We start from the raw sequence: 23952 nt of genomic DNA, 5'->3' as shown, positions 1-23952 counted from the left end.
GTACAGCGCATGCAGTGTGTTAGCTTTCATTGTTATGACTAAATGCCTAAGAAAAATAATGAAGAAGCAAAGATTTATTCTATCTCATGGTAGCAGAGGATTCAATTCATGGCCATTTGGCCCCGTGCAGTCAAACAGAAAGAACATCATGGCATGTGGTAAAGGAAGTTCTCACCTCATCAAACAGGGAGCAGAGAGTAAGCATGACAGGAAGAGACCAGGAATAATAAACCTCCCCAAGAACCCATTCTGAGTGACCTACTTCCCCAAGTCAATTCCCACCTTCCCAAATTTCCAGAAGCTCCCAAAATACTGCTGCTACAGTGAGCAACCTTGTAATAATGAGCAATTTCTAAGAAGATTCTTCATATCCAAATCAATACTAAGTCCTAGCCTATAGGACTCTCCAGGAGGTTTTCCTTAAAAAGCAAAAAGCTCTAAGAATCAAGCTGAATCATCTTAGTGTGGCATTACAATGCTGGCTCCAGCATGAGCATACACAGAGAAATGGCATTGCCTGTATGTTGTTATCAGGTGTCCCCAACATAGTTGACAAAGTTGAAGCAGCACAATAAAATTAGAACCAACAAAAGGAGATTGTTACTGCAGACAAGCAAGTCCCTGTCCAGACACAGGTGGCGAAACATGCTTATATGGGCTGAAGGCTATCAAAAATTGCATGGCATGCAGGTTTGTATAGCCTTGCTGTTCCACCCGGGCTAGCACAGACAAGACTAGGAAACCTAGTCACGGCTGTGAGAGACTCCAGTGGGAGAAGCTAAAGCTATTATCAGGATCATCGAACCAGTTTCAAGGTCAGAGTCACCCAGGGAAACAAAGTCATTTCAGGAGGACACTACCAATTTCAAGGTCAGAGTCACCCAGGGACACAAAGTCAATTCAGGAGGACACTACTCAGTGCTGCCTGGGTACTTGCTCTTCATTCATCCTTGGCAAGGAGGATGAACATTGATGACACCCAGTTCGACTCCCATCCTAGAGAACTGAATGTTGTTTGTTGGCATTTCCTGACATAAAAGTGAGGTTCTCCTGTGGTGCCACCCACCAGGAACTGGCTGATTTTTCTCCACTGAGACAGAACTCTGCCTGAAGGTATATGGGGTGGCCGTACAACCCACTGGGGAAAACGAGGCCAAGATAGCAAGAGCTGTTCCGCACAGATACCACTTCTCTCCTCACCTCTAGCTCAATGGAGTCCAGGGCTCCACAGTTCTACTTCTTTTCCCCAAAACAGCGCTGAGCATTCTCCCAAGAGTTGCACTTCCTTCAGCACTGAAGATCTCTGATCTTTCCACCAACAAAAGCAATGCACCGTAATTGTAGGCAGGAGGAAATCCAAAGAGCGCAGGAGAAAGAAAGGGTGGAGGGAAGGAAGGAAGAATGAGTTACTGGCAATTCTGACTATCTAACACAGCAGAGTCCCCCGCTAAAGTCCATCTTTCCCCTAACTCGCAAACATGCCTGCTTCTTTTCCAACTGCATCACTACCGTGTACATTACCTACAAACACTGCTCTGTGCAGGAATTAGTTGCCGGGAGATAGAGCAAGAAAATTAGGGTGCCAGTCTTTGCATAGGAACATCTCTTTCCATTTCCATAAGTCTTATTTACAAAGCAATTATCCTAGTTTGCTTTCTGTTGCTGTGATAATCACCACGACCAAAGACAGCTTGGGGAGGAAAGAGCGTATCTGGCTTCCTGAGCATAGTCCATCAGGAACTTGCAGCAGAGACTAGGCGGGAACAATGCTTACTGGCTTGCTTCCCATTGCTTATTCAGCTTTCTTACACTACTCAGGACCGTCTGCCCAGGGAGGGTCCCGCCGAGGGTCCCGCCCACTGTGGGCGAAGCCTTCCTACATCAATCATTATTCAAGAAAATGCCCCAGACTTCCTACAGGCCAACCTGATGGAGGCGATTTTTCAACTGAGGCTCCCTCTTCCCAGCTGACTCTAGTTTGTGTCAAGTTGACAAAAACCAAACAGCTCACCAGCTCATGCGGCTGGGGGTGGGGGTGCTTGATCTGTTTCTAGGGGGAGTTTAGAACACTGAAATAAGAGAACAGAAATAATGTTAGTGTGGAGTCTGAGACAGAAGGCAACAGGTTATCGCCCAAGGAGCAAAGCAAGGGTCAATTTACATAGGACCCCGTGGAATGTTTACAAGGCCGAGGGCTGCAAAAGAGACTGACTTCTCAGACAGGTGCAGCTGAGCCAGTGTTTGCCACATCCCTCCTCTCTGAACTCATTGATGAATACTGGCCTCCACACTAGACTACAGCTGTAATGCTGGGAACAGCAGGAAAGGGTCTCCATGTGGTCTAAACGTTGATCAGCTCTTTTGGGTATTGTGCTATAGATGCTCCCAACAGAGAAACCTGCAAGAAAGGTCTATGGGACCTCTCTGTGTGCTATTTATTGCTAGTTTCTGTGAATCTATAGTTATTTCAAAAGAAACAGGGGAAACAGCTCCAGAACTTTCTGCAGCTCTGTCACCTCACATCCAGAATCAAATAGCCTTCCGACCGCTTTTATTTCCTGTCTTTTCGCATAGTTTCCACTCTCATCATGCATGGGCTCTATGCCACAGCGTGATATAACATGCGATCATGGGCCTGCCACTTTAATAGCAGATATGTCTCTTATACATCATGACTCAAACACACAGAAATACGTATTACTGCTTACTAGCTGTGTCATATGCAGAGATATCTCGACCCTTCCAAAGTTCTGTGTTTTTATCTCTCTCCTTTCTTAGGACACTGAACACTTCAAACGTCATAGCAAGTTTGCAACAACTATTCTAGTGACTGAAAATGAGAAATATTAAAGGAGGTTAAGAGAAAGTTAAAACACTTGAATTTTTAAAAAACATAATATACTATAATTCAGTGCCCAGAGAACATTTACTAGCCCAGGATTATAGTTTAGAAGCTTCCTTAATCCTAGTTATTGCCATGAGCAAGTTGTTATCAGCAAAAAAGCACAAAGGTTAGTCACCACTGTGCTGTTTTAACATTTGCCATAAAAAAAATTATATATATCCAAGAGTTCATTGAGAGAAATGCTGAATAATTCTAACTCCAGAATCTACCCTTTCCCCAAATGCAAAAGGTGAGTTGATTTGGTTAAATTGAAATGGTCATGAATAAAAGGACAAGTATAATTCATGAGTTATGAAGAGCATATTCCTTCAAAATCAGTAAGATAAATCCCTACCCTAAGACACTGACTAAATAGAGTATGTTCTCAGGACAGGCACCAGCTTTTAAGCTGTGTTGACAGATTAAAGACTACTGGTGTAGGGTACAATTAGGAATTTACTAGTTTCTATTCAGTTTGGCCTGTTGCAGATACCGAAAAAAAAATATGAAATATTTAGTGAAATAAGCAAAGAGCAGGAGTTGCATATCTGTTCCTTTTAAAATAAGACAATTTTACTCACTAATATTTTACTGCATTTGTGTATCTTCAGACATGTTGTTTTTGTCTCCTTATTATGAAAAAAACAGATATACAGAAAGCACTTGCCCCTGGGAAGTGTTACCAGGTGAATATACTTATAACTACATCCTAGTAAAGAACAAACTTTTGCCAGAAACCAGCAGGTTCTCCAAATGTCCCATCCCAACCACAGTGCCGTCTTCCTCTCCAAGTAACACAACTTGGCTTCACTAGTACACTAATAATTGTTTCTGTCAGTGACCTGGCTTTTATAATGCCCTTGCTTTTTTCATTTGTTTATTTTGTTTTTAAGACAGGGCCTCTCTCTGTTTCCCTGGCTGTCCTAGAACTCACCATGTAGACCAGGCTAGCCTTGAACTCAGAAATCCATCTGCATCTGCCTCCAGATTGCTGGGATTAAAGCCATGTCAGGCTCCTTGCATTTCTTTATGAGCTTTTAGCCATGTATGCATCCCTTGATTCTATAATTAAGTTTACTCCTTTTTGTAAAAGTGGTTTTTTTTGTATCTCATTTTTTCCAAGTTGCATTTTCCTATTGTATTAGTTATTTGTCACTAAAAACAGGTGTAAACATTTTCTGTGAACTTATCTATGTACACAAAAGTCACATTTTAAATTTGGGTTTGTTCGTAATTTCAAACATATTTATAGTGCATTATGATTACTCTCAGCCCTACCTTCCCTTAGCTCCCACCCACCTTTATCAGTTTCCAGATGCCCTGCAAGTCTCTACCCTGTATTCATGTCTCTTTGTTTTGCTGGATTATTATGGGTTTGGAGATATTCATTGGAACTTCATGGGCTCTCCAGTGAGTACACAACTAAAAGCAATGACTCCCCCTCTTCCAGAATCTATTAGTAGTCAATATTCAGCAGTGAAGGTGTGTGTGGGCCTCTCTCTCTCTCTCTCTCTCTCTCTCTCACACACACACACACAGAGAGAGAGAGAGAGAGAGAGAGAGAGAGAGAGAGAGAGAGAGAGAGAGAGAGAGAGAGAGAGAGAGACCCAGGTCTCAGCAATAAGAGCAGATGTCACCAGAAAATCAACAGTCTTAAGTCTTTCTAGGCCCCCTGCCTGACTCTTCAAGCCAGGGACAGGGAGACAGGCCCCTGACAGGGAGAAACAAGAAGCTGGGCTGAGACTGGGTCAGAACCTGGATGACTACTTAGTTGTGTTGTAAGTGTCATTTGTGGCTTCTTTGACTTGCCTCCTGTTCAGGTACGAGAGGAGCAGGGACCAAAAGCATTATACATCCATTGCCACCTCAGAAGCATAACTAACTTTTGCTGATTATAAAGTGAGAAGAACTTGGCATAAAGTAATTCAGTATTACACTTCATTATAAGTATGTAAGAGTAAACTGACAAGAAAAAGTCCAAAGTTCATTAGAAACTTTTTTTTAAATTTACAAACATAGAAGAAACTGAAATGTCCAGATTTCAAAGCTTATTGGCCAAGGAAGACAACAATGGACATTCATTTTCTCTTTCAGAAACAAATTAGGAAGCTGGCGGGGCTGTGCTGTGAGTGTTGCAATTTATACATACTCTGGACATTGGTTGGGAGTTGGGGACCATAAACAGCTAACATTTAGAAAAGAAATAAAGCCCTTCTTAGTCAGATCAAACACATGTATACATTCCGAGACCCAGCAAGCCATTCTTGAATAAACAGCCCAGTGAATCCTCACTTTTGTCAATGCAGAAACAGAAGGGGGATGTTCATTGGAGCTTGTAGTTCGAGTCAGAGGTAATACTGATTGCACTAACAGATGGAAATAAAGTATTTGTATGAGGTATCAATCAGAATTAATACATTTACAACACAGTAGTATGTATAGATCTTAAAATCCTGACCAGTTAGAAAGACAGACAGACAGACAGACAGATAGAAAGAAGACATTACTAGTCTTAGTCTTTTGAAATACATTCCTCAAAGCTAAGAATACAAATCCTAATTTGCATGCTTCCCGAAGGTCTGTGTGTTAAGTGCTGTTGGGAGATGGAAGAGCTCATAGATAACAGGGAGAGCCTAGTGAAAGAAACTTAGGTCATTGAAGACATCCCTATGAAGGGACTGTGGGACCCTGTCTGTTCTTTCTTCTTTGCTTCTTGGCATAAAGTGAGGTTTTGATCCATCACTTCTTCCTGTAATCATGTGGTATTTGGTCACAAGTCCAAAGCAGTGAGGTCAACTGGACATGGCCTAGAACCTGCAAGACTGTGAGTCAAAACAAACCTTCTCTGTTTTTTTATCTGATTACTTTGGGTGTTTTGATATGATACTAGAAAACAGGCTGATACACAGGCTTTCTTTTGCATATGCCTGCAATTCTAGCTGAGGCAGAGAGAGCTCAAATTTGAGTGCCCCCCCACAAACAACTTTAAACATACATTTGAACATTTCCTCTTAAAACCCAAGCTGCTTGAGAACGCTCTAGTCTCCAAGTCCTAACTACTGTCTGCTTTCTTCTTTTAGCAGAATCTTCATTTCAACTTTTCAGCTTATTCCTCTGACTCATGCATTTATTTACTCCGTAGATACTTATGTGTCCACTCAAATATTAGCTGCACATAAACATTAAGGCTATTTTGGTGATTCGAATGAGAAATGTCCCCCCCCCCCCATAGGCTTGAGTATTTGAACACTGGCTCCCCAGTTGGTGGCCCTGTTTGGGAAAGCTTTGGGACCTTTAAGAGGTGAGACCCTTGATAGAGGAAGTACATCCCTGTGGGAAGGCTAGCACCTCCCCCTCTTCCTGTACTTTCTCAGCTTCCTGTTTGCTAAAGATGCAGTCTCTTAGCTTGCTCTGGTCACCTACTGTCATGCCTCTCTACCATTACAGGCTCTCCCTCTGGAATTGAAAGCAAAAATAAACTATTTTTTTTTTAATTCTGTAAGTTGCGTTGGTCATGGTGTCTTATCATAGAAACAGAGAAGTAAAAGTGTGAAGCAAAAGTCTTTGAGACTTCCTGGAACTTGTAATGATGGGCATGAGCATTAGCCAGTGAGATAGTTCATACAATCTGAGCAGCACTGGTTCCAAAAGGAGCAAGTAGGTGACAGGTACAGCTAATTAGATCCAAAAACAGTGCCAAGGGTGTCAGTGAGGTGGGAAAGGTCTGCCAGGAAGTCTATGGTTGCGTTGGCCTTATATACGAGTGGCCATGCCAAGAAGAAAAGACTTTGGTGGAGTAACACACAATCCTGAAGCAAAAACCTAGAGAGTAGCAGTTAAGCAGGGAATAAGATGAGTCGGCAGTAAACAAGTTATGGAAGGCTGGCCTCCCTATTTCCAGCCTTCCTCCTCTTCTTCATCCCACCTCTGCAGCTGCATAGCTTGACTTCATTGCATCACCGCCCACATTACATTTATTCCCCTGGCTTCTTTTGCTCACCCCTACCGCATGCATTGATGAATTAACTGTTTACCAAAGACTTCATGCAGACTGTCTGGGCCGGAGTTACTACTGAGTAGATTTCCCCAACTCTGGGTGTCATGATTTTGCCTTTATAACTGCTCAAAGATTAGCTTTTTCCTGCTGGATCTGGAACTGAAAGAACATATTACAGTTCCTGGAGATTCTAGCTGCTACTTTGCACCCTTCTGAAGGAAATTCATCCAACAACAACAAAGCATAGAGGGGAGAAGGAAGGAAAGGAGAGAGGGAGTGAGAAAGGAACAAGGAAGTGAGAGAGAGGAAGAGGGAGCTATTTTGAGCCACACAGTCTGGCTATTTCTCATACCAGGAGCATCTTTAAGCTACCATCTGCTGATTTTATTTTAGTTACATTTTAAAATTATTTGGGGGATTAAAAATGTATTTATTATGTATGTATCTTGCACTTGTGCTCACACAAGCACATGTCAGCACACCATGAAGGCCAGAGGACAACTTACAAGAGTGAGTTCTCTCCTTCCTCTATGTGGATCCTGGGGATTGAACTCTGATCATTATTAGCCTTGGCAGCAAACATCCTTACCTGCTGAGCCATCAACCAGGCCCAATTTAGTCTTGCAAGTACAACATAATAGGCTTCTTCATAACATTTTCATACACATACTATATATACTCATTGTACCTGCTTATGTTTTCTCCTTCCCTTTTGCTTCTTTCTCACCCAAACAATAATCTCCTTCATGTTTTATGTTTTCATCTATATATTCATATTCAGTGTGTGTCTTTAAATTCTAGTTGTTTTAGTCACAATGTTCTGTCACTGGTCACCAGAATGATCCCAGACACACGTAGCCTCTTCCTATTTTCCTCAAGGCCAAACAGAACCCTCCACAAATACAGAAGCCCTACACTAGAGATGAGCGGCAATTGCTCATTCGGTAGATGAACATCATGCCAGGTGTGTCAACTAATGCACTCGTATACTGCATAAGAAGTATGAAAAGGAAGGACAGCAGCCACAAAACTGTGCAGAATGAAGCATCCCCACCCAGAGCAAGAAGTCTTCACTGCCCTAATCATATACAAATAATTTTGCTTTCCAGGAAAGGAATTGAAATATTATTCTGCCATGACATTTTCGAGTAGATTTTAAGGGGAAAAAAATACTATCTTGCTGAACAGAAATGTGCAACCATAAGATAATATTTTTACTGGAATGGAAATTATTGGTCACTTGACCTCTGAACCCGGAGAATCCATACAACTTCCAGACTGATGTTTATGACAATCAAAATGATGCATGTTGTTTTCTTTACACAAAATTATCTCCAGTGTATTTACTGAGTGGTCATATATCACTATAATAACACAGAAAGACATTTGCTAACAGATCAGTTAACTAAGCACACTGTTTCATCATTAATAAAAGATGTGCTTCTCCCCCAAAGGCATTGAAGTAATTTTGTTTGCCATCCATGTCTCCCTGTGCAGTTTGATTCCTTAGTTCAGCCATAGGTTCGCCTAAACAAGATCAACCACTAAATTCATTTATTTGACTTGTGATGGCGGTTTCCCCAGTACACGCCTTGAGCATTTTGTGAAGCACAGCATCTCACATAAGAGAAATAAATGCAAGCAGGAGCAATGGGGGTGTTCATTGACTTACCCTCTTGGTTACCATAGCCAGTGTGTAAACTTGACTCAGTCTTCAGACACTGAATCTTGTCCGTCAGTTTCCATCCACCACACAATCAGATAAAGACCAGCTTGTGAGAATAACGAAAGGGTTCTGTAAAAAGAACTGCCCAGCACATTCCCATGCACTTAAATCTAGGCGGCAGAAATGTAATGTTCGCTGAATTAAAAAAAAAGCATCTAACTCCACTTAAAGCAGAGGGGCTGATTTCACTTTTAACTGGAACTTGTGACTAAGGTTGTGTGGTGGGAAAATGATTAACGTTCCTGCTGACATCTGTTAGAGCTCTCCAGCTGCAGACGCCTGGCTGTAGGACCTTATCAATTCTGGGAATGCAAGTTGTAAATTCCTTGTCCCACTCCGACTGCTGGCCCCACTTCAGCTCAAGTGCCCAGTTATTCTAAGTAAAAATGTGCCTGTGACCATTGCTAACTTCATGAGTGGCCACTTTTATTAAAGTGTATCTCTGAACGAGTTTATTCCCTCTTCTGCACCTCACATTAGAAGGGCAATTATCGCTTTGACCCCTTTCTTTGAAATTCCAAAGGTTTATAAGTAGCATTGGCAGAATGTCTGTGTTCCTGTGTCCTCAATGACACTTCTAAGCAAGTGGCCTTTTGAAGTGCCAGCACTTACTCCTCTGGAGCCTTGGGTCAGAGACAAAAGGGGGAGGGTGAACACTAGGAACACTTCATTTGCAGGCAATCTCAAGTCCCCAGAGAGCCCTAAGTTTTCTGCCTACATAGTTTGTCGTGAATAACAATATGGATAGCAACAATACCCCTTTCATAGATGCTTCTAGAAGAAGAAAAGAAATATACTCACCCCATAAGGGAAGCGGCAGAGATTTATTGGATAGCTGTCTATGCAATATCTTTAAACCAGGAGCCCATGAAGATGGGAGCATAGGCTTCTCTCTGGCTTTCCTACAGTGCTCCACTCAAACAGGGCAAAGTGAACCATGTGAGGCTGGGTAAATGTCCAGTGACAGTAAAACCTGGGCTTAAAATTCGGTGCTCTGGAAGAGCAAAACAGCTAGTCTTCAGCCGTGTTCATTGTGTTATAAACTTCACTTCCCTGATAGCCCTGCGACTGCTCTTTAGGAGGAGATTGATGACTCAGAGTTCTTATCATTTTCTTTTTTCCTGCCAAGTTAGTTCTACGAATGCAAAGACATCTTCCTGCGCTCACCCCACCACACCCTACCAAGTAAACTGAGTTTTAATGATTTCAGTGCTGTTGAACATTTAAATGAATTCAGCTCTATCCGCTCTCTTCACCTCTGCCTTCATTTTGGTAGCAAGACTTCTGTGTGAGCTTCAGATGTTCCGTGAAGGCCCTGAAATGCAGTGGGTACTCACAGATTTATCTGCAACTCCCTCCTTTTTGCCTAGCTACATTTGGGTAGGAAGTAGGGGGAAAATAATAAATTACACACACACACACACACACACACACACTCACACACACACACACACACACACACACACACTCACTCATCCACATAGTCATTCTCACAGTGCCTGCTACACTGTGAGCACAGAACAAAATCAATCACTTTCCATCATTAGTCAGTTCTCAGAGATTGAAGTCCACAAGTGTGTAAAAGAATTGGAAAAATAAAAATGTACAGAACTTACGGACCTACTCTAGACTTTAGCCTAACTATAAAGCAAATTGGGAGTCTTACAAACACCCATGAAGTTGCACTTAAAACATATGGTTGTGTGAACATTTCCAGAGAAACCATTGTTTATAAGATCCTTAACTGACAGGATAAATGACACACAGAAAAAGCCGAATCCACTGTTCCAGAAAAGAACTGAAAATATGGAGGGCTAGAGAGATGGCTCTGCAGTTAGGAACACTTGCTGCTGCTCTTCTGGAGGACCCAAGTTCAGTTCCCAGAACCCATGGTGAGACACTCACAACCTTCTGTAATTCCAGCTTCAGATCCAACACCCTCTCCATGGGCATTGTGCATATGTGGCAAAACCCACACAGAGACATATATATAAGAATAAGTTAAAAAAGAAAAATATGTAGTTGTCTGTGGTAAGCGTGTGGTGTATATAAACTCAGAACTGGATACAGGTGTCAGGGAAGGGTGATGTCATCACCATAAAATGGTAAAGCCCAATATTAACTATTTTGAGTAACAATGTTCACACTTTCATTGCACACATTATAAGCTGAATATCATCAGAATAGAGCATACACAGACAGGTGATCATTGTACATGTTCAACTGAACCAGAGTAAGCAAATGATGACCATATAAGGTATTAGCTGCATACAAAAAATGCATGTAAATGCTTTTACATAGTTATAACTAGTTTCTCTCTTCTTGCTTTAACTTTTCATAAGCTGCAATAACCCGGAAGTATTACTCCAAGTGCTGTCATCCTCCTTCAGACAGAAGAGTTGGTGCTGGAAGGCCGAGTAGTCACAAAGAGATGAGATCGTCCTAACATCATTTGGGGAAACAGGAAAACTATCTGGCCTCAAGTGGGACACGGAGGGCGGAAAACCAACATTAGATTCCAGTCTTCAATGTCCTCCAAAAATGTGTGTGCTGAAGGTATGACCCCTCCAAAAATGTGTGTGCTGAAGGTATGACCCTCCTGGTGCACCGGAACTTGTTGAAACATCAGGAGGTGGGACCTGGTTAGAGGAAGCAGGACACTGAGATGCAACTCTAAGGGTATATTGGGGTCCTGGCTCTTTCCTCTTATCCATTTTGCTCCTTCAGTTACAAGTTGAGCAATTCTGTTCCACCATGTATTTCCTAGCATGATGTTCCATCCTGACACAAACCCAAAGCCACGGTGCAAACATGGACAAAACCATGAGCCAAAATGAATCTTTCTTCAAGTCAGCCTACCCTGGGTGTTTTGTTACAGTGATAAAAAGTTCTCTGACACAAAAAAATTGGGCACGAGAATTGGGGCTTGTTGCTGTGTCTGGTACACACACACAAAAAAAAATGGGAATAACCGTTTCCCATTATTATTATTGAAAGAAATGGGAACAAAGAACAGAAAAAGAAATATTTGGAAAATACGCAATCTACTCAAAATAGGAGCATGTTGAAAGTTGCACCCAAAGAGGATATCAAGGCTAAAGAGTTAGGTACCACTAAAGAGAAATCAAAGGGAAATGGAGGAATAGCTCAGCAGGTAAGAGAATGCACTGTTACTGCAGAGGATCTGAGTCCATTCCCAACATCATGTCAGGTGGCTCACAGCCACCTGTATGCAGCTCCTGGAGAGCCAACATCTCCCACCTCTGCTGGCACTTGCACAGATGTGCACATAACCCACTCACAGACACAGCCACACATAATTAAAAATTAAATGGACTAAAAATAAAACAGCTAAATAAATCACGTGTTTTTCAGGAGAGCCATAGGAAAAGATGCCATGAGTGTATCTTGGCAACAGAAAGACCCCACCCACTCACAAACTCAAAGATGTAAAAGTGTGAACTCCAGGGGCTGGAGACATGACTTGCTGCTCTTGCAGAGGATACAGGTTCAGCTTCCTGAATCCATGTACTTAAGCCAGGTCCAGGGGATGCAATGCTCTCTCCATGGGCATCAGGCAAGCACATGGTATATGCACATACATGAATGCAGGCAAAAACACTTATACACACAAAACAAAACAAATACTGTTCAGCTGTCTAGGACTCAGGGCAGGGTAGCTGAGGTTTGAGCAGCTGAGGTTTGAGCAGGCTTGAGTGGTGCAGTTCATGCTAGTGAAAGACCTTAGCACTGTCTACATGTTGTTGGTTTTGTAGGCATGTAAAATCCAAGAATGTTTCAGCCATGGAGGAAGGTATCAAAGGAAATCCCGAGAGACTAGATAATATATTGGCTGGACTACAGACCCTGAAACTGGCCCCATGAAAGAAAGACCAATGTGTGAAGCTGTAACACAAGGGGTAGGGCAGATAAGCTAAAACTTCAGTAGGCTACACATGATTTCATAATGCTATATACGTAAATGTAATTGATTAGTAGAGGATTTATATTGTGCATTGTGGGAGAAAACTGGAGGCAGCAATCAAAACAGAGGTGTTTTAATCTGTCTTTGTGGTAGTATACAGCAGGGCAGGGTCTTCTCGTTCCCACAGGGAGCTGAAGCTGCACTGAACCAACTTCTCTGTCTCTGACTCTCTCTCACACACATTCTCTTGCTTCATCTAAAGTGAAAGCATGTAAGTCACCAATGCTGTTTTTGTGTGGGGAGAGTGAATGTAAGAACTATATTGAAAGTGCAGTGAAATGAACCAAAAGCACCTCTCTTCAAGCCAAGGAATGGGCATGAGAGGACTCGAGATGCAGAGAGGAAGATAAATGCATTTTTTTTTATTTGCTATTTGCCTTATAATCTTGCCTTTTTGACCTTCAAACTGCCTATCCTTAAGCATATTGTGATAGAGACTTATGTCTGGCAGATGATAGACATACATCTGTGTGTCTATCATCTCGGCCCTCAACTCTGATGTAAACCTCTGGTGTAAGTACTTTTAACTACTCTAAGAGATAAAAATGCAAAAGAAACATTTATCTAGGAAATAGCACTTTATTTCCTTTGTTAGAGTAAAATTGTATATAAATTTTTAATAATAAATTTCATGTAAATGATGTCCATTAATAAAACTATTTTTGTTCACTTCTTCTTAGTCCCTAATTGTCATTTGTCCATCACAGTATCCATTAAGAGGGGCTGGGTGGGATGCTCATCTCATGTTAGTAAGCATCACTTCTAAGTTATATTGGTGTCATTTAAAAATAATCTTTTTGTGTTCCACTCTTGGCCTACAATTTTACAAGTTGCTTCTTTTTAATAGACCGAACGCCTGTGTGTGTAGGTACATGCATGTGTGTATTACCCTTGGACAATTTCATATATATATATATATATATATATATATATATATATATATACACACACACACACACACACACACACACACACACACACATACATACGTACATACATACACATACTGAGTCTTGGGTTATGCTTACATACCACCATACCCTCTTCCAACACTTCCTCTCTCCTACTGAAAAATTGTAAATTTCAAGCTCATATATAATCCCAAAAGCAGAAGTATGATAAATATAATACAAAATCTGGGGGGCAGGGGACCAAATGTGTTCAACAATGTTCATGAATTACTTTAATTGAATAAACAATAATAGATTCAAATGTATTTGTATAATTATAGATAAATAGCAAGCCAAAGTATTGACTGGAGTTGTCTCTGGGAAATGGAACTTCAGTTTTTTCCTTTTACACTTCAAATTTCCTAAATATGCACCTGAAACATATATAATCAGAAAAGGTGTGCACACTATTAAGATGCTGGTAGATTTAGTTCTGCACAGATAGAGCTCGGCACCACGTATACTGCTTTGTCAGAGTCTGCAGCTGCTACTCTGACCTGAAACTCAGTATTCAGAAGATGCCTATAAAGCAGGGCTGGAATGCAACTGGGCACCAATGAATGATCCCACACTTTTGCACCTGCAGTTTTATGAGTTCACATTAGAAAAACTATCTAAGTGTAAGTAAAACTATTGTTTTGAAATTTTAACAAGCTTCATGCAATAGCTCCACCTTTCATCTGGAGGGTGAGCCAGCATATTTGAAAGCTGGTTGCTGGCTTAAATGCTAAGTTATTTATACACAGAGCAATGTCAACAACTTGGAGATTCCAAAGACTTATTAGTTCTTGTTACTAATCAAAACATGCTCAGGACCAATCATGACTACACTATCTGTCTTGAAACAAAAAAAAAAAAAAAAAAAAAAAAAAGAAAAGAAAAAGGAAAGAAAAAAGAAAAAAGAAATATGCAGATAAAATAAAAACAATTAGGTAAGTAAAAAGACAAAGGAATGGCTATTAAACTCATTTTGGATGTCAAAGAGGAATATGTATTATCTATGTTAATGAGTAGTTTTTCTTGATTTCTCACCATTTTGTAGCAGACTTTTATGCTTATGCTTATGAGAGTTGTTTTGGAGTCAGAGTGATATTGGCCTTGCAAAATTAACTGAAAAGTGTTTCTCCATGTTTCATTTCTCTGAAGGAAATTATGTTATTTCTACCTTAAATGACTGGAAGAGTTTTCCAGCAAAATTATATGACTCAAGAGTTTTACTGTTGGAAAGTTTCAAGCTATGAATTCAGTTTCTTTGACAGACATGAGACTGTTAAGGCTACTTATTTATTTATGAAGATGCCTATAAAGAATTTTATCCACTTGATCTAATTCCTCAAGATAAAGTTGTATATAATTAACCCCCACCGTCCCTGTATTTCTTTGGTGGTGAACCCAGGGCCTCACCACACACACCAGTAAGCATTCCACCACTGAGCTACATCCCCAGCTCAATGACTCCTAGTGCTTCAATGACATAAATATTCTGAGTTTCTATATTGCACCATGAGCTGCTGAGATTCTTCTGTTCCTTGTAGTAACATCCTTTCTTCTTGTTTTTGAGCTGTGATCATCTCTTTTGACCCACCATCAAGTTCACTGGCTCCTTCCTGCCATCTTTTTTCTATTTAGCAAATCTGCCAGTTCCCTCTCTATTTTTAAACCACTAAATGTAATACTTACCGGCTGCAGGTGCGGCTCAGTTGTCAAGAGTATTTGCCTGACATACAGGTTTAATCCCCAGCAGCACATAAACCAGGTGTGGTTTCACACACCTGTAATCCTAGCTCGGAGGTGGAGGCAGGAGGATCAGAAGTTCAAGGTCATTTTCAACCAACATACAATCCCATCTACCGAAGAATCAGATTAGATCTACAGATCTCAATTTGAACAAACTCGAGGTGGATCAAAGGCCTTAATTTAAAACATGAACTGCTGAAACTCCTTGGGGGAAGCAGAGGGACAACACTCAAATGTAGGTATAGACAACAATTTCTGGATAGAATTTCAACATCGGCGAGAGCAGCATCAAGAATTAACATGCAGGATTATGTAAAATTAAAAAGCTTCTACAAAGCAAGTTTCAATAGGGTGAAGAAATGGGCTATATATACAATTGTCAGTTACACTTCAGACAAGGAGCTAACTAATATCCAGAATAGAAAGAATTCTGTCTCTCTCTCATACACACACACACACACACACACACACACACACACACACACACAGCCAACCAATAAATGTGCTAATGAACTGAACAGAGGTCTTAGTCTTAAAAACAACACAATGACCAAAAAGAATTTTGAAGAGTTTAATATCTCTGGATAGCAGAGAAATGGAAATTGAAACTTACTGTTTACATCTCACCCCAGTCAAAATGGCTATCAAGAAAATAGATGCCAAGCTGGGTAGCTGGGTATAGTGGAACACACCTGGAGTTCCAGGACAGCCAGAGATACACAAAGACTACCTGAGGCGGGCAGAAGATGTGGGTAAAGAGGGATCCTTATTGTCTGTGGCAGTGTAAACTAGTACAGCCATTAATTATGTCATTGTGACGTTCTCAAAAAAAAAAAAAAGAAAGAAAGAAAAAGGAAAAAAAAACCAACAAAACAAACTAAACTAAAAATAGAACTACCATATGACCCAGTTACACCATTTCTGGACATGAATGCAAAGAACTTTGTATCCAACTAGAGGTGTGTGCAGCTTTGTGTTTATCCCTGCCTTAATCACAACAGGAGTAAATGCAAATCAGCCTCAATGTGTATCAGCAAGAAAATGTGGTACCTGTAATCAAATTTTTGAAGTTGCAAGAAAATGTATAAAGTGGAAAGTACTAGGTGAGGTAACCAAGTTTAGAAAAACAACTATAAAAAATTCTCTCTTAAAATAGATCTGCTTCTCATATAGAGACGGCTTACCTGAACAAGGAGGAGCTAATGGCCACTAGACTGATAGCTGGGAAGCCAGCATGGGACTGACTCAGGCCCCCCTGATTGTCTAAAAGACTTCAGACAGTGGAGCCAGGATGTATCCCTGGTGCACAAAAGAACTTAGCGAACATATCCCCCATGGAGGGATAACTGCCTTAATCTAGAGACAGGAGAGAAGCCCTAGTCCCTACTTCACAGGACCTGTCAGGTCTACATGACCCCAACTGGATGGCACTCCCCTACATATGGAATTGGGGTGGGGGGATGGGAGGGGAGGGTGTTTAGAGTGCATGTGAGAGGGCAGAGAGAGTAAAAAGGGAGGGAAGGAGGGAGGGAGGGCTGGGGGGGAGGGAGGGAGAGGGAACTGGGATCGACATGTAAAATAATATATTAAACTAAAAAAAAAAATGCTTTGACTCCAAAATTTAAGTTTAAGGACAAGTTACTGGGGAAAAGGATTTCTATTTTTGTTTCCACAGAAAATGAAAAGATGTGGATTCCTCCCAGACTAATGTGGTTTGATCACGCCAGACCGCCTGAAACAGAGTACAAGCTGATCCTACATTCAAAACAGCTGGACAAAACAGCCCTACAGACTACAGCCAGGATATCTGAATCTTCTTCGAATCCCCCAAGACAGCGCCCCTTACCAGCAGGAAGTAGTTTGGAAAGAACGATGCCCAAATTCCCAAATATTGTGTATAAATGTTTGTTTTCATTTAATTGGACTGTTATATAAAATTAAATAAAATTAAAAAAAATAGATCTGCTTCTGACTTACACATATTAAGAGGGAGTGAGCATGGGCATGTGTCATGAAACTAGACAGGAGTCTGTGATGCTGTTGTCAACTTGACAAGATCTAGTCACCTGGGAGAAATTATTTTGATCCTAATTGAGATAGGAGGTTGGCCACTGTAGGTGAAACCTTTCTCTGGGCTTGAACCCTGAACCATATAAAAAGTTAATGTATGTGCTTCCAAGCCTGATGACCTGAGTTTGGTTCCCAGGAAATATACAGTGGAGAGGACCAACTCTGAAGTTGTTCACTGACCAACACACAGTGACACAAGGGGTCCACATACACACAGAAATACAGCTATCATTTTAAAGGTTAGCTTAGAATCCTGCCTGCTGCTGCATTGGATACGGTGGGACCAGCTCCCTCAGGCTCTTGCTGCTGTGACTCACACATGGTGAACTATAGCCTCCACACAGAGCTAGAGGAAACCTCCTCTGCCCTAAGTCCCTTGTATTTTATCACAACAACAGGAAAGGGAACTTAAGACAAGGCCGCAGGAGGTGGAAAAGGTTTGAAGGAAGGGGGTGAAAAGGCTGCAAGAACAGTGGCATGCACATGCACAGCCCTGTGGACAGAAAAGCATCAGGGAAGCCTGGGCAGGCAGACGGTGGAGAGCAATGACAGCAGTATCGTGTACGGAAATGCCACATACGCCAATTAAAACAGGGGATTTTGAAAAGTAGTTACTCTGAGGTAGGTACTATTTATTATTTCTCATTTTCCTCTCATTGACATGGACTACCTTTTCTGAATTTTGGATTGCATTTTATGTCAGAAATACAAATTACCCTTCTGGAAGCAATGCAAAAATTAGTCATTGATACGTAACTTAAGCATAAACAGTGTACTTTATTAACAATAAAACTGTAACACAATAACTTAGTAGTGACAGATTTAATAATGTAACAAATTAAAGACAAAACTACTCAACAGGTATTGCTTCAGCTCACACCAGCGATCTCCTTTAAACAGGAAAACGACTAGCCTAGTAGTTCTGGCAGCTCTGCACAATACAGGAATACAGACTTGGAGCCAAAAACAACAACAACAACAACAACAACAAAAAAAAAACTATGAGCAAAGCCCACCTTCAAATAACTGAATGAAATCTCTAAGATGGGGCTCAAGCAGACTGGTAAAGTGCTATCAGTGTGGAGAAATGTGGGTCTAAATAATCAACAATAAAACTGTGCTCAAACCAGAAATCAATATACTGACTGTATCCTTTCTTTCCTTTTATCTCGGCAAAGGGCGGGAAGGGCAGGCATCTACTTCTTATTGTTCTTTATACATCTTTTGGCTGCATCCATTGCAGCTAGTATTTTAATAAACAGCAAATACTGAAAGTTAAAACAAGCTACCCAAATGGAAAGTCTCACTAGTTTAAATTTACACTCTCTTAAAAACAATATTAGCTTTAAGAAACAAGCTCACATTTTAATTTTGCATAGATAGTCAAGTCTGTTTGTTCAACCAAGAGGAGCCAATAAAATGTACTAGAAAGTATTTTCTTACCATCAGTCATAAAAATGCATTCAATCCACATACCACAAATAAGCTTTCTGGTGCAGAGGGGCTTTGGACAGAGCACAAGAGGAAGAGCTGAGTGCTTCCTCTAAAACTGCCAACACCTCCTTTTCCAAGATAAGCATCTTCCAAGTTAGAGCATGAACAAAACTCTTTTCATTAAAAATGCACACACAAAGTATTTTGCCCCCAGCTACACTATATCCTTAACAAATCTCCATTAGGACATTCAGTAGTAATTACAAGTATTTAGCCTCAAACTCTTCCTCATTTTTCAGGTTTGATAACAGTATCATGTCAAGTATGGGAAATAACATTTCCTTTAGTTCTCTCAGATTCAAAGAACCCTGCTTCTTCAGCTCCTCCTGTCAGGACTCCATGTCAATCTCAACTACTTCGTTCTTGTCCCGAAGTGTTTGTGTCAGGCTGTCTGCAACTGCGCTCACATCTTCAAGAGCCGCCAGGTCAATGGGTGGCAGAGGGTTCCTCCAGTACTGGAATGTATTATACTGCCAAAACTCTTCATCGGGCTTTAAGAAAAGATGAAAGAGAACAAACGTATCACTGGCTTGGAAAACAACACCACACACTCACTCTCTCTCACTCTCTCTCTAGGAAATAATTGCTTCCTTTCAGTCTGGTAAGTTGACACACCCTGAACCACAGCACTGAGAAGACTGAATGGAGGAGCTGTAAACTAAAGGCCACCCTGGACTACCCTGTCTCAAAACCAAAAAGGAAACTATGTATTTTTTGTTTGTTTGTTGACACTGATTTATTTAGGGGAGGCACATACCATGATAGAGATCAGAAGACAACTTCCAGGAGACAGTACTCCCTTCCCACAATGGGAGTTCCAGGAACTAAACTCAAGTCCTCAGGCTTGGCAGCAAGTGCCTTTACCTGCTAAGACATTTTGCCTGCCCAATAACTACTTTTTAAATTCCTGGTTTGAAAAATATACTCAACTATTGTTTAACCACTCTTTCATTTTCAACAAATAGTTTTGACTTTGAATAAAGCACTTCACATATCCAATCAAATCTGTGGTTTATATTTGCTAATAGTTTCATTTAAAAATTTTCCTTCAATAGCATCTTTTCAAAAATATTATAATGCCTTAAAATTTTTTATTTGTGTGTATGGTTATTTTGCCTGGATGTATGTCTGTGTACCATGGGCCTGCAGTACCTGAGGAAGCCAGAAGGCAGCATCAGATCCCTTAAAGACTAGAGTTATAGACAGACTGTTGTGAGCCACTATGTGGGTTTGGGGAATTGTACCCTAGTCCTCTGAAAAAGGAGCCAGGGTTAAGTTTCAATGAGAAACACGAGATTTAAAATTCATAAACACTGTTATGACTCTCTTTTGTTTCCAATGTTTAATATTGAGACTAACTCCTATAAAGTTTAGGGCATAAACTTAATAAAGTGAAGAACACATGGGGCTGGACAGATGACTCAGCGGTTACGGTTACCAAGACCAGCTGGTCTTTCCAGAGGTCCTGAGTTCATTTCCCAGTAACCACATGGTGGCTCCGTAATGAGATCTGGTGCCCTCTTCTGGCCTGCAGGGATACATGCAGACAGAACACTATAATAAATAAATAAATAAATCTTTAAAAAAGAAAGAACACAGAATTGACAATTGGCATGACTGATAAATAATTCCACCAAGCAAAATGAGCAGTGATCCCTTAAACATTAAGCTGTTTAACTCTAATGATTACAAAATTGCTTTAAGTAGTGAAGTTAAAATTGACACAACACCCTCAAAATACTCCATGCAAAGGGAGCAGCATGGGAGTCCCATACAGGCTGTCAGGTGACAAGTCTCAATCTGAAGACCCTTGCCAGATCAATGCCTTACTACAGCCACAGTATTACATTTACACTTGCTACAGCAACTCCATCCATGGGGAATGACAATCACACGCACTTACTGTTCTCCAATGACAAGGAAATAAAAACAAGTTACACCAACTTTGATCTTATTTAACCCAATGTAATACAGATATTGTTTCAATGAACGTTCAACATTTCAAAACAATGGCATAATACATTCTTTTCAAAACTAAGAATACACCTTACACTTCTAGTAATACTGCTGTGTAGTAGTGGTTACATGGAACGGCAATGCTCAGGGGCTATGTGACAGTGTAAGTGGTCACCCTCCTAGACTTTCAGGCAGATAGAATTAGTCTTTTGAGGATTTTTAAATGTTGGGCTAAAGGTACAATAAAGTCAAAAGACACAGGGCTGGTGAGATGGCTCAGCAGATAACCAAATGCATCTGGGTCTATGTGTCACACACACATAAAACTTATAAAGGATATATATAAAAAAAATTCCACTTTAATAAGTAAATGGGGTCAAAACAGTTACCTTCTAGTTCTCTACTTATGAATACCGAGCAAAATACAACCCAGTGACTGAAGACAAACTGCCACCAGGCATACCTCACTTTGAATAACTACCACAAAAATCTCTGATCTTGCCTCATTAGAAACATGAATTAGGATCTTTGTGAGAATTAAAAATTAGCATAGTAAATATTCACTACTGCTACATATCACATATCCTCAAATGAATGGATCAGTAACTCTCTCCCTAATAAAACATTCCTGCTGTTACTGAACAATACAATGTAATATAGGCCAAGCGACTGATTTGCATAAAATTATACTGTTATTAAAGATATATTTTATATATAACACATATGCATTCTTGGCTTTGTCTTAAGTATACATACACATTAAACTATCCCCTCTCTAGATACATAAAAAAGTTGTGTACACAAACCTAAACACGTATATATGTATGTGATTCTCTGTATGAAACAATACAGGACACATCCTGAAGCTTGACAAAATAAAGTAGACACTATGCCTGGAAAGAAGGCATTCATGGTGGCATTTCTTACATGAGACTATGAGGTTAGGGCAAGGATTTAAGCCTTAATCTGAACAAACAGAAATCAAACCAACACTGATGTCAATATGCTTTTTGTTATATCCTTTTCTCCTGGATGACAAATTCTTAAAACAAACCTTGTCTTTGGAGGCAAGAAAGATGGAGAATTTGTGTCTTCTAATAGTTCTGCATAAGAGAAGGAACTCAAGAGTAGACCCAACAGAATTTAGCAAGTTCTTCTCCTGGCTGCAACTAGCACAGGGCAAAACCTGCCAGATGTAGCCAGTGTGTGAGGCAAGAGCCAACTGTGTCTATCAGAGTTAAAGCAGGTGCCTTGCCTTGTCAGCTCATTAAAGGCTCCCCCTTGGCCCACTCTCTGACGTTCATCAGTCATGGGTATATAGACTGCACCTACACTGCACACTGTATGTTCTGGTAGAAAGAAAATCTGCACATGGAAAATAACCTCTCCCCACACTTTTAACCCCAGCACTCGGGAGCCAGAGACAGGCACATCTGTGAGTTAGAGGCCAGCCTGGTCCAGGACAGCCAGGGCTAAGCAGAGAAACCCTGTCTGGAAAAACAAAACAAAAAAGAAAGATAATCTCTCACAACCCTGGGTGTGGGGAGGGGGGCGAGTTCCCAACTAAAAATTTTGTTATCAGATTTCTCACGAAAATCAAAGGCAAAAAAAAAAAATCTCAATTATCTATTGATTTTTGGCATGATTGCTAGCTTCGTCATAAAATGCTTAAGGCACTAGAGAAAGGCATTGGGCAGATGCACCCCAAGATGGCTGAGGGCCAATCACCCCAACCTCCACCAATTTATATCAAAACTGTTTTAAAGAAGGCTCGGGAGTTGTGTGTGTGTGAATTCATTTGAAGTTTTCCAGTCACATTTTACAAAGTAAAATTTAACATTTCATTTCAGCAGAAAAGTAACTTACTTAGAGTATAACAATAGCACAGGCCCTGGTTCACTCCCCCCCCACCCTTTCGATTCTTGAGATGTTTCCCTGTGTAGCCCCTGACTGTCCTGGAACTTGCTCTGTAGACAAGGTTGGCCTCGAACTCATGATCTGACTGCCTCTGCCTCCAGAGTTCTGGGATTAAAGGCGTGTATTATTATCGCTGCCGCCGCCAGGCAACTCTGAGCGCTCTTTTACACTAACACATACATTTGGATAAGTTGCATTTCTTGTTGTTTTCTGGATCGCGTGGCTAGCAGACAGCGTAGAGCAAAGTGATTCCCAACGACCCTTTCTCTCAGGACTGAACGCTGTGAGTTAAGGAGCCCTTCCCTTCTGCTCAGACCAGCACCAAGCTCAAATAACTGAGGGATGCTGCTGGACAACCGCCGTTGGGCTGACCTCGGGGCCACGGTCCATTGGTGCAGCCTCGAGAGGCCCGGGCTTCCGCAGCCTGGGACGCGGCTCCGGGCTTGAGCGGGGTGGACCTACCTGCAGGTGCGCCCTGTCGGATCCCCGCGGGCTGCCCGCGCTCCCCGCCCCGTCGCCGCCGCCCGGAGCTCGGCCGCCCCGGAGTTCCTCCTGCTCGCCGGGAGGTGGCTCTCCCGGCTCCAGGCCGCGGCCATGCCGCTCCTGGCCGTCGTCCCCGCAGCCGCGTCGCTTGCGGGGCGCAGCCGCAGGCTCCGCCATGGTTCCCGCGTCCCCTTGACGTTTGCGGGACCGAGCCGCCCCGGATGGCGGGACCCAGAGCGGCGGCTCCTCGGGGAAGTCGCTGAGCAAGAGCCGCTTCCAAGGCACGCGGAACGTGAGCGGCTCAGCCGCACGCCGCTTGGCCATGGGCCGGGGATGGGCGGCACGCGGGTGCCGGCCGGCGGGAGGGCGGCACGGAGCTGCGGGCTAGGGCGCCCCGAGGGCGGCAGGGACGTTGGGGGAGTTGCAGCGAGGCGCCCGAGATTCGAACCTGCGCCGCGATGCGCGCGCAGCCGCGCCGGCCCGACGCGGATGCTGGTTGGTGGAGGCTCACGGCTTGCGTTCCCGAGTGCCCTTGCGGCCGGAAGTGTGCACCTCGAGGAGGCGGGGCGTAGAGGTTCTGCACCGCTTCTGCTCCTATACCCTGGCGGCCCCTGTGCACCTGCACTGTAGTTCGCATCCCCGCGTGCGCTTTCCTGTCCGAAAACCGTCCCGGAGGCAAAGACACAGGCGGGGGCGGCCTGGGGCCCTTTCATTTTTCATCGTGAATCTACTGCGGCCCAAGACCCCGCTTAC

The 23952-nt window shown here is 42.0% G+C and overlaps 1 protein-coding gene across 1 annotated transcript; it reads right to left on the bottom strand.

Moving 5' to 3' along the window:
- Positions 1-18108: 18108 nt before the first annotated feature.
- Positions 18109-23607, bottom strand: CUNH9orf40 (chromosome unknown C9orf40 homolog). The gene is made up of 2 exons (XM_051194073.1): positions 23179-23607; positions 18109-19334 (listed from the first exon to the last, which is right to left on the bottom strand). The coding sequence occupies exons 1-2, from the start codon at positions 23521-23523 to the stop codon at positions 19173-19175; spliced, it is 507 nt and encodes a 168-aa protein (XP_051050030.1). The 5' UTR covers positions 23524-23607; the 3' UTR covers positions 18109-19172.
- Positions 23608-23952: the final 345 nt, after the last annotated feature.

Source organism: Phodopus roborovskii, unplaced genomic scaffold, assembly GCF_943737965.1.
Source record: "Phodopus roborovskii unplaced genomic scaffold, PHOROB, whole genome shotgun sequence".
Taxonomy (NCBI): Eukaryota; Metazoa; Chordata; class Mammalia; order Rodentia; family Cricetidae; genus Phodopus; species Phodopus roborovskii.
This window is presented reverse-complemented; position numbering and strand designations above follow the sequence as displayed.

Bases quoted from the DNA above. Each gene is read 5' to 3' on its own strand.
- CUNH9orf40 (XM_051194073.1), bottom strand. From the start codon at position 23,523: ATGGCCAAGCGGCGTGCGGCTGAGCCGCTCACGTTCCGCGTGCCTTGG. The intron at 19,335-23,178 runs GTAGGTCCACCC...CTTTTCTTAAAG, and splicing joins CCGACAGGGCGCACCTGCAG to CCCGATGAAGAGTTTTGGCA.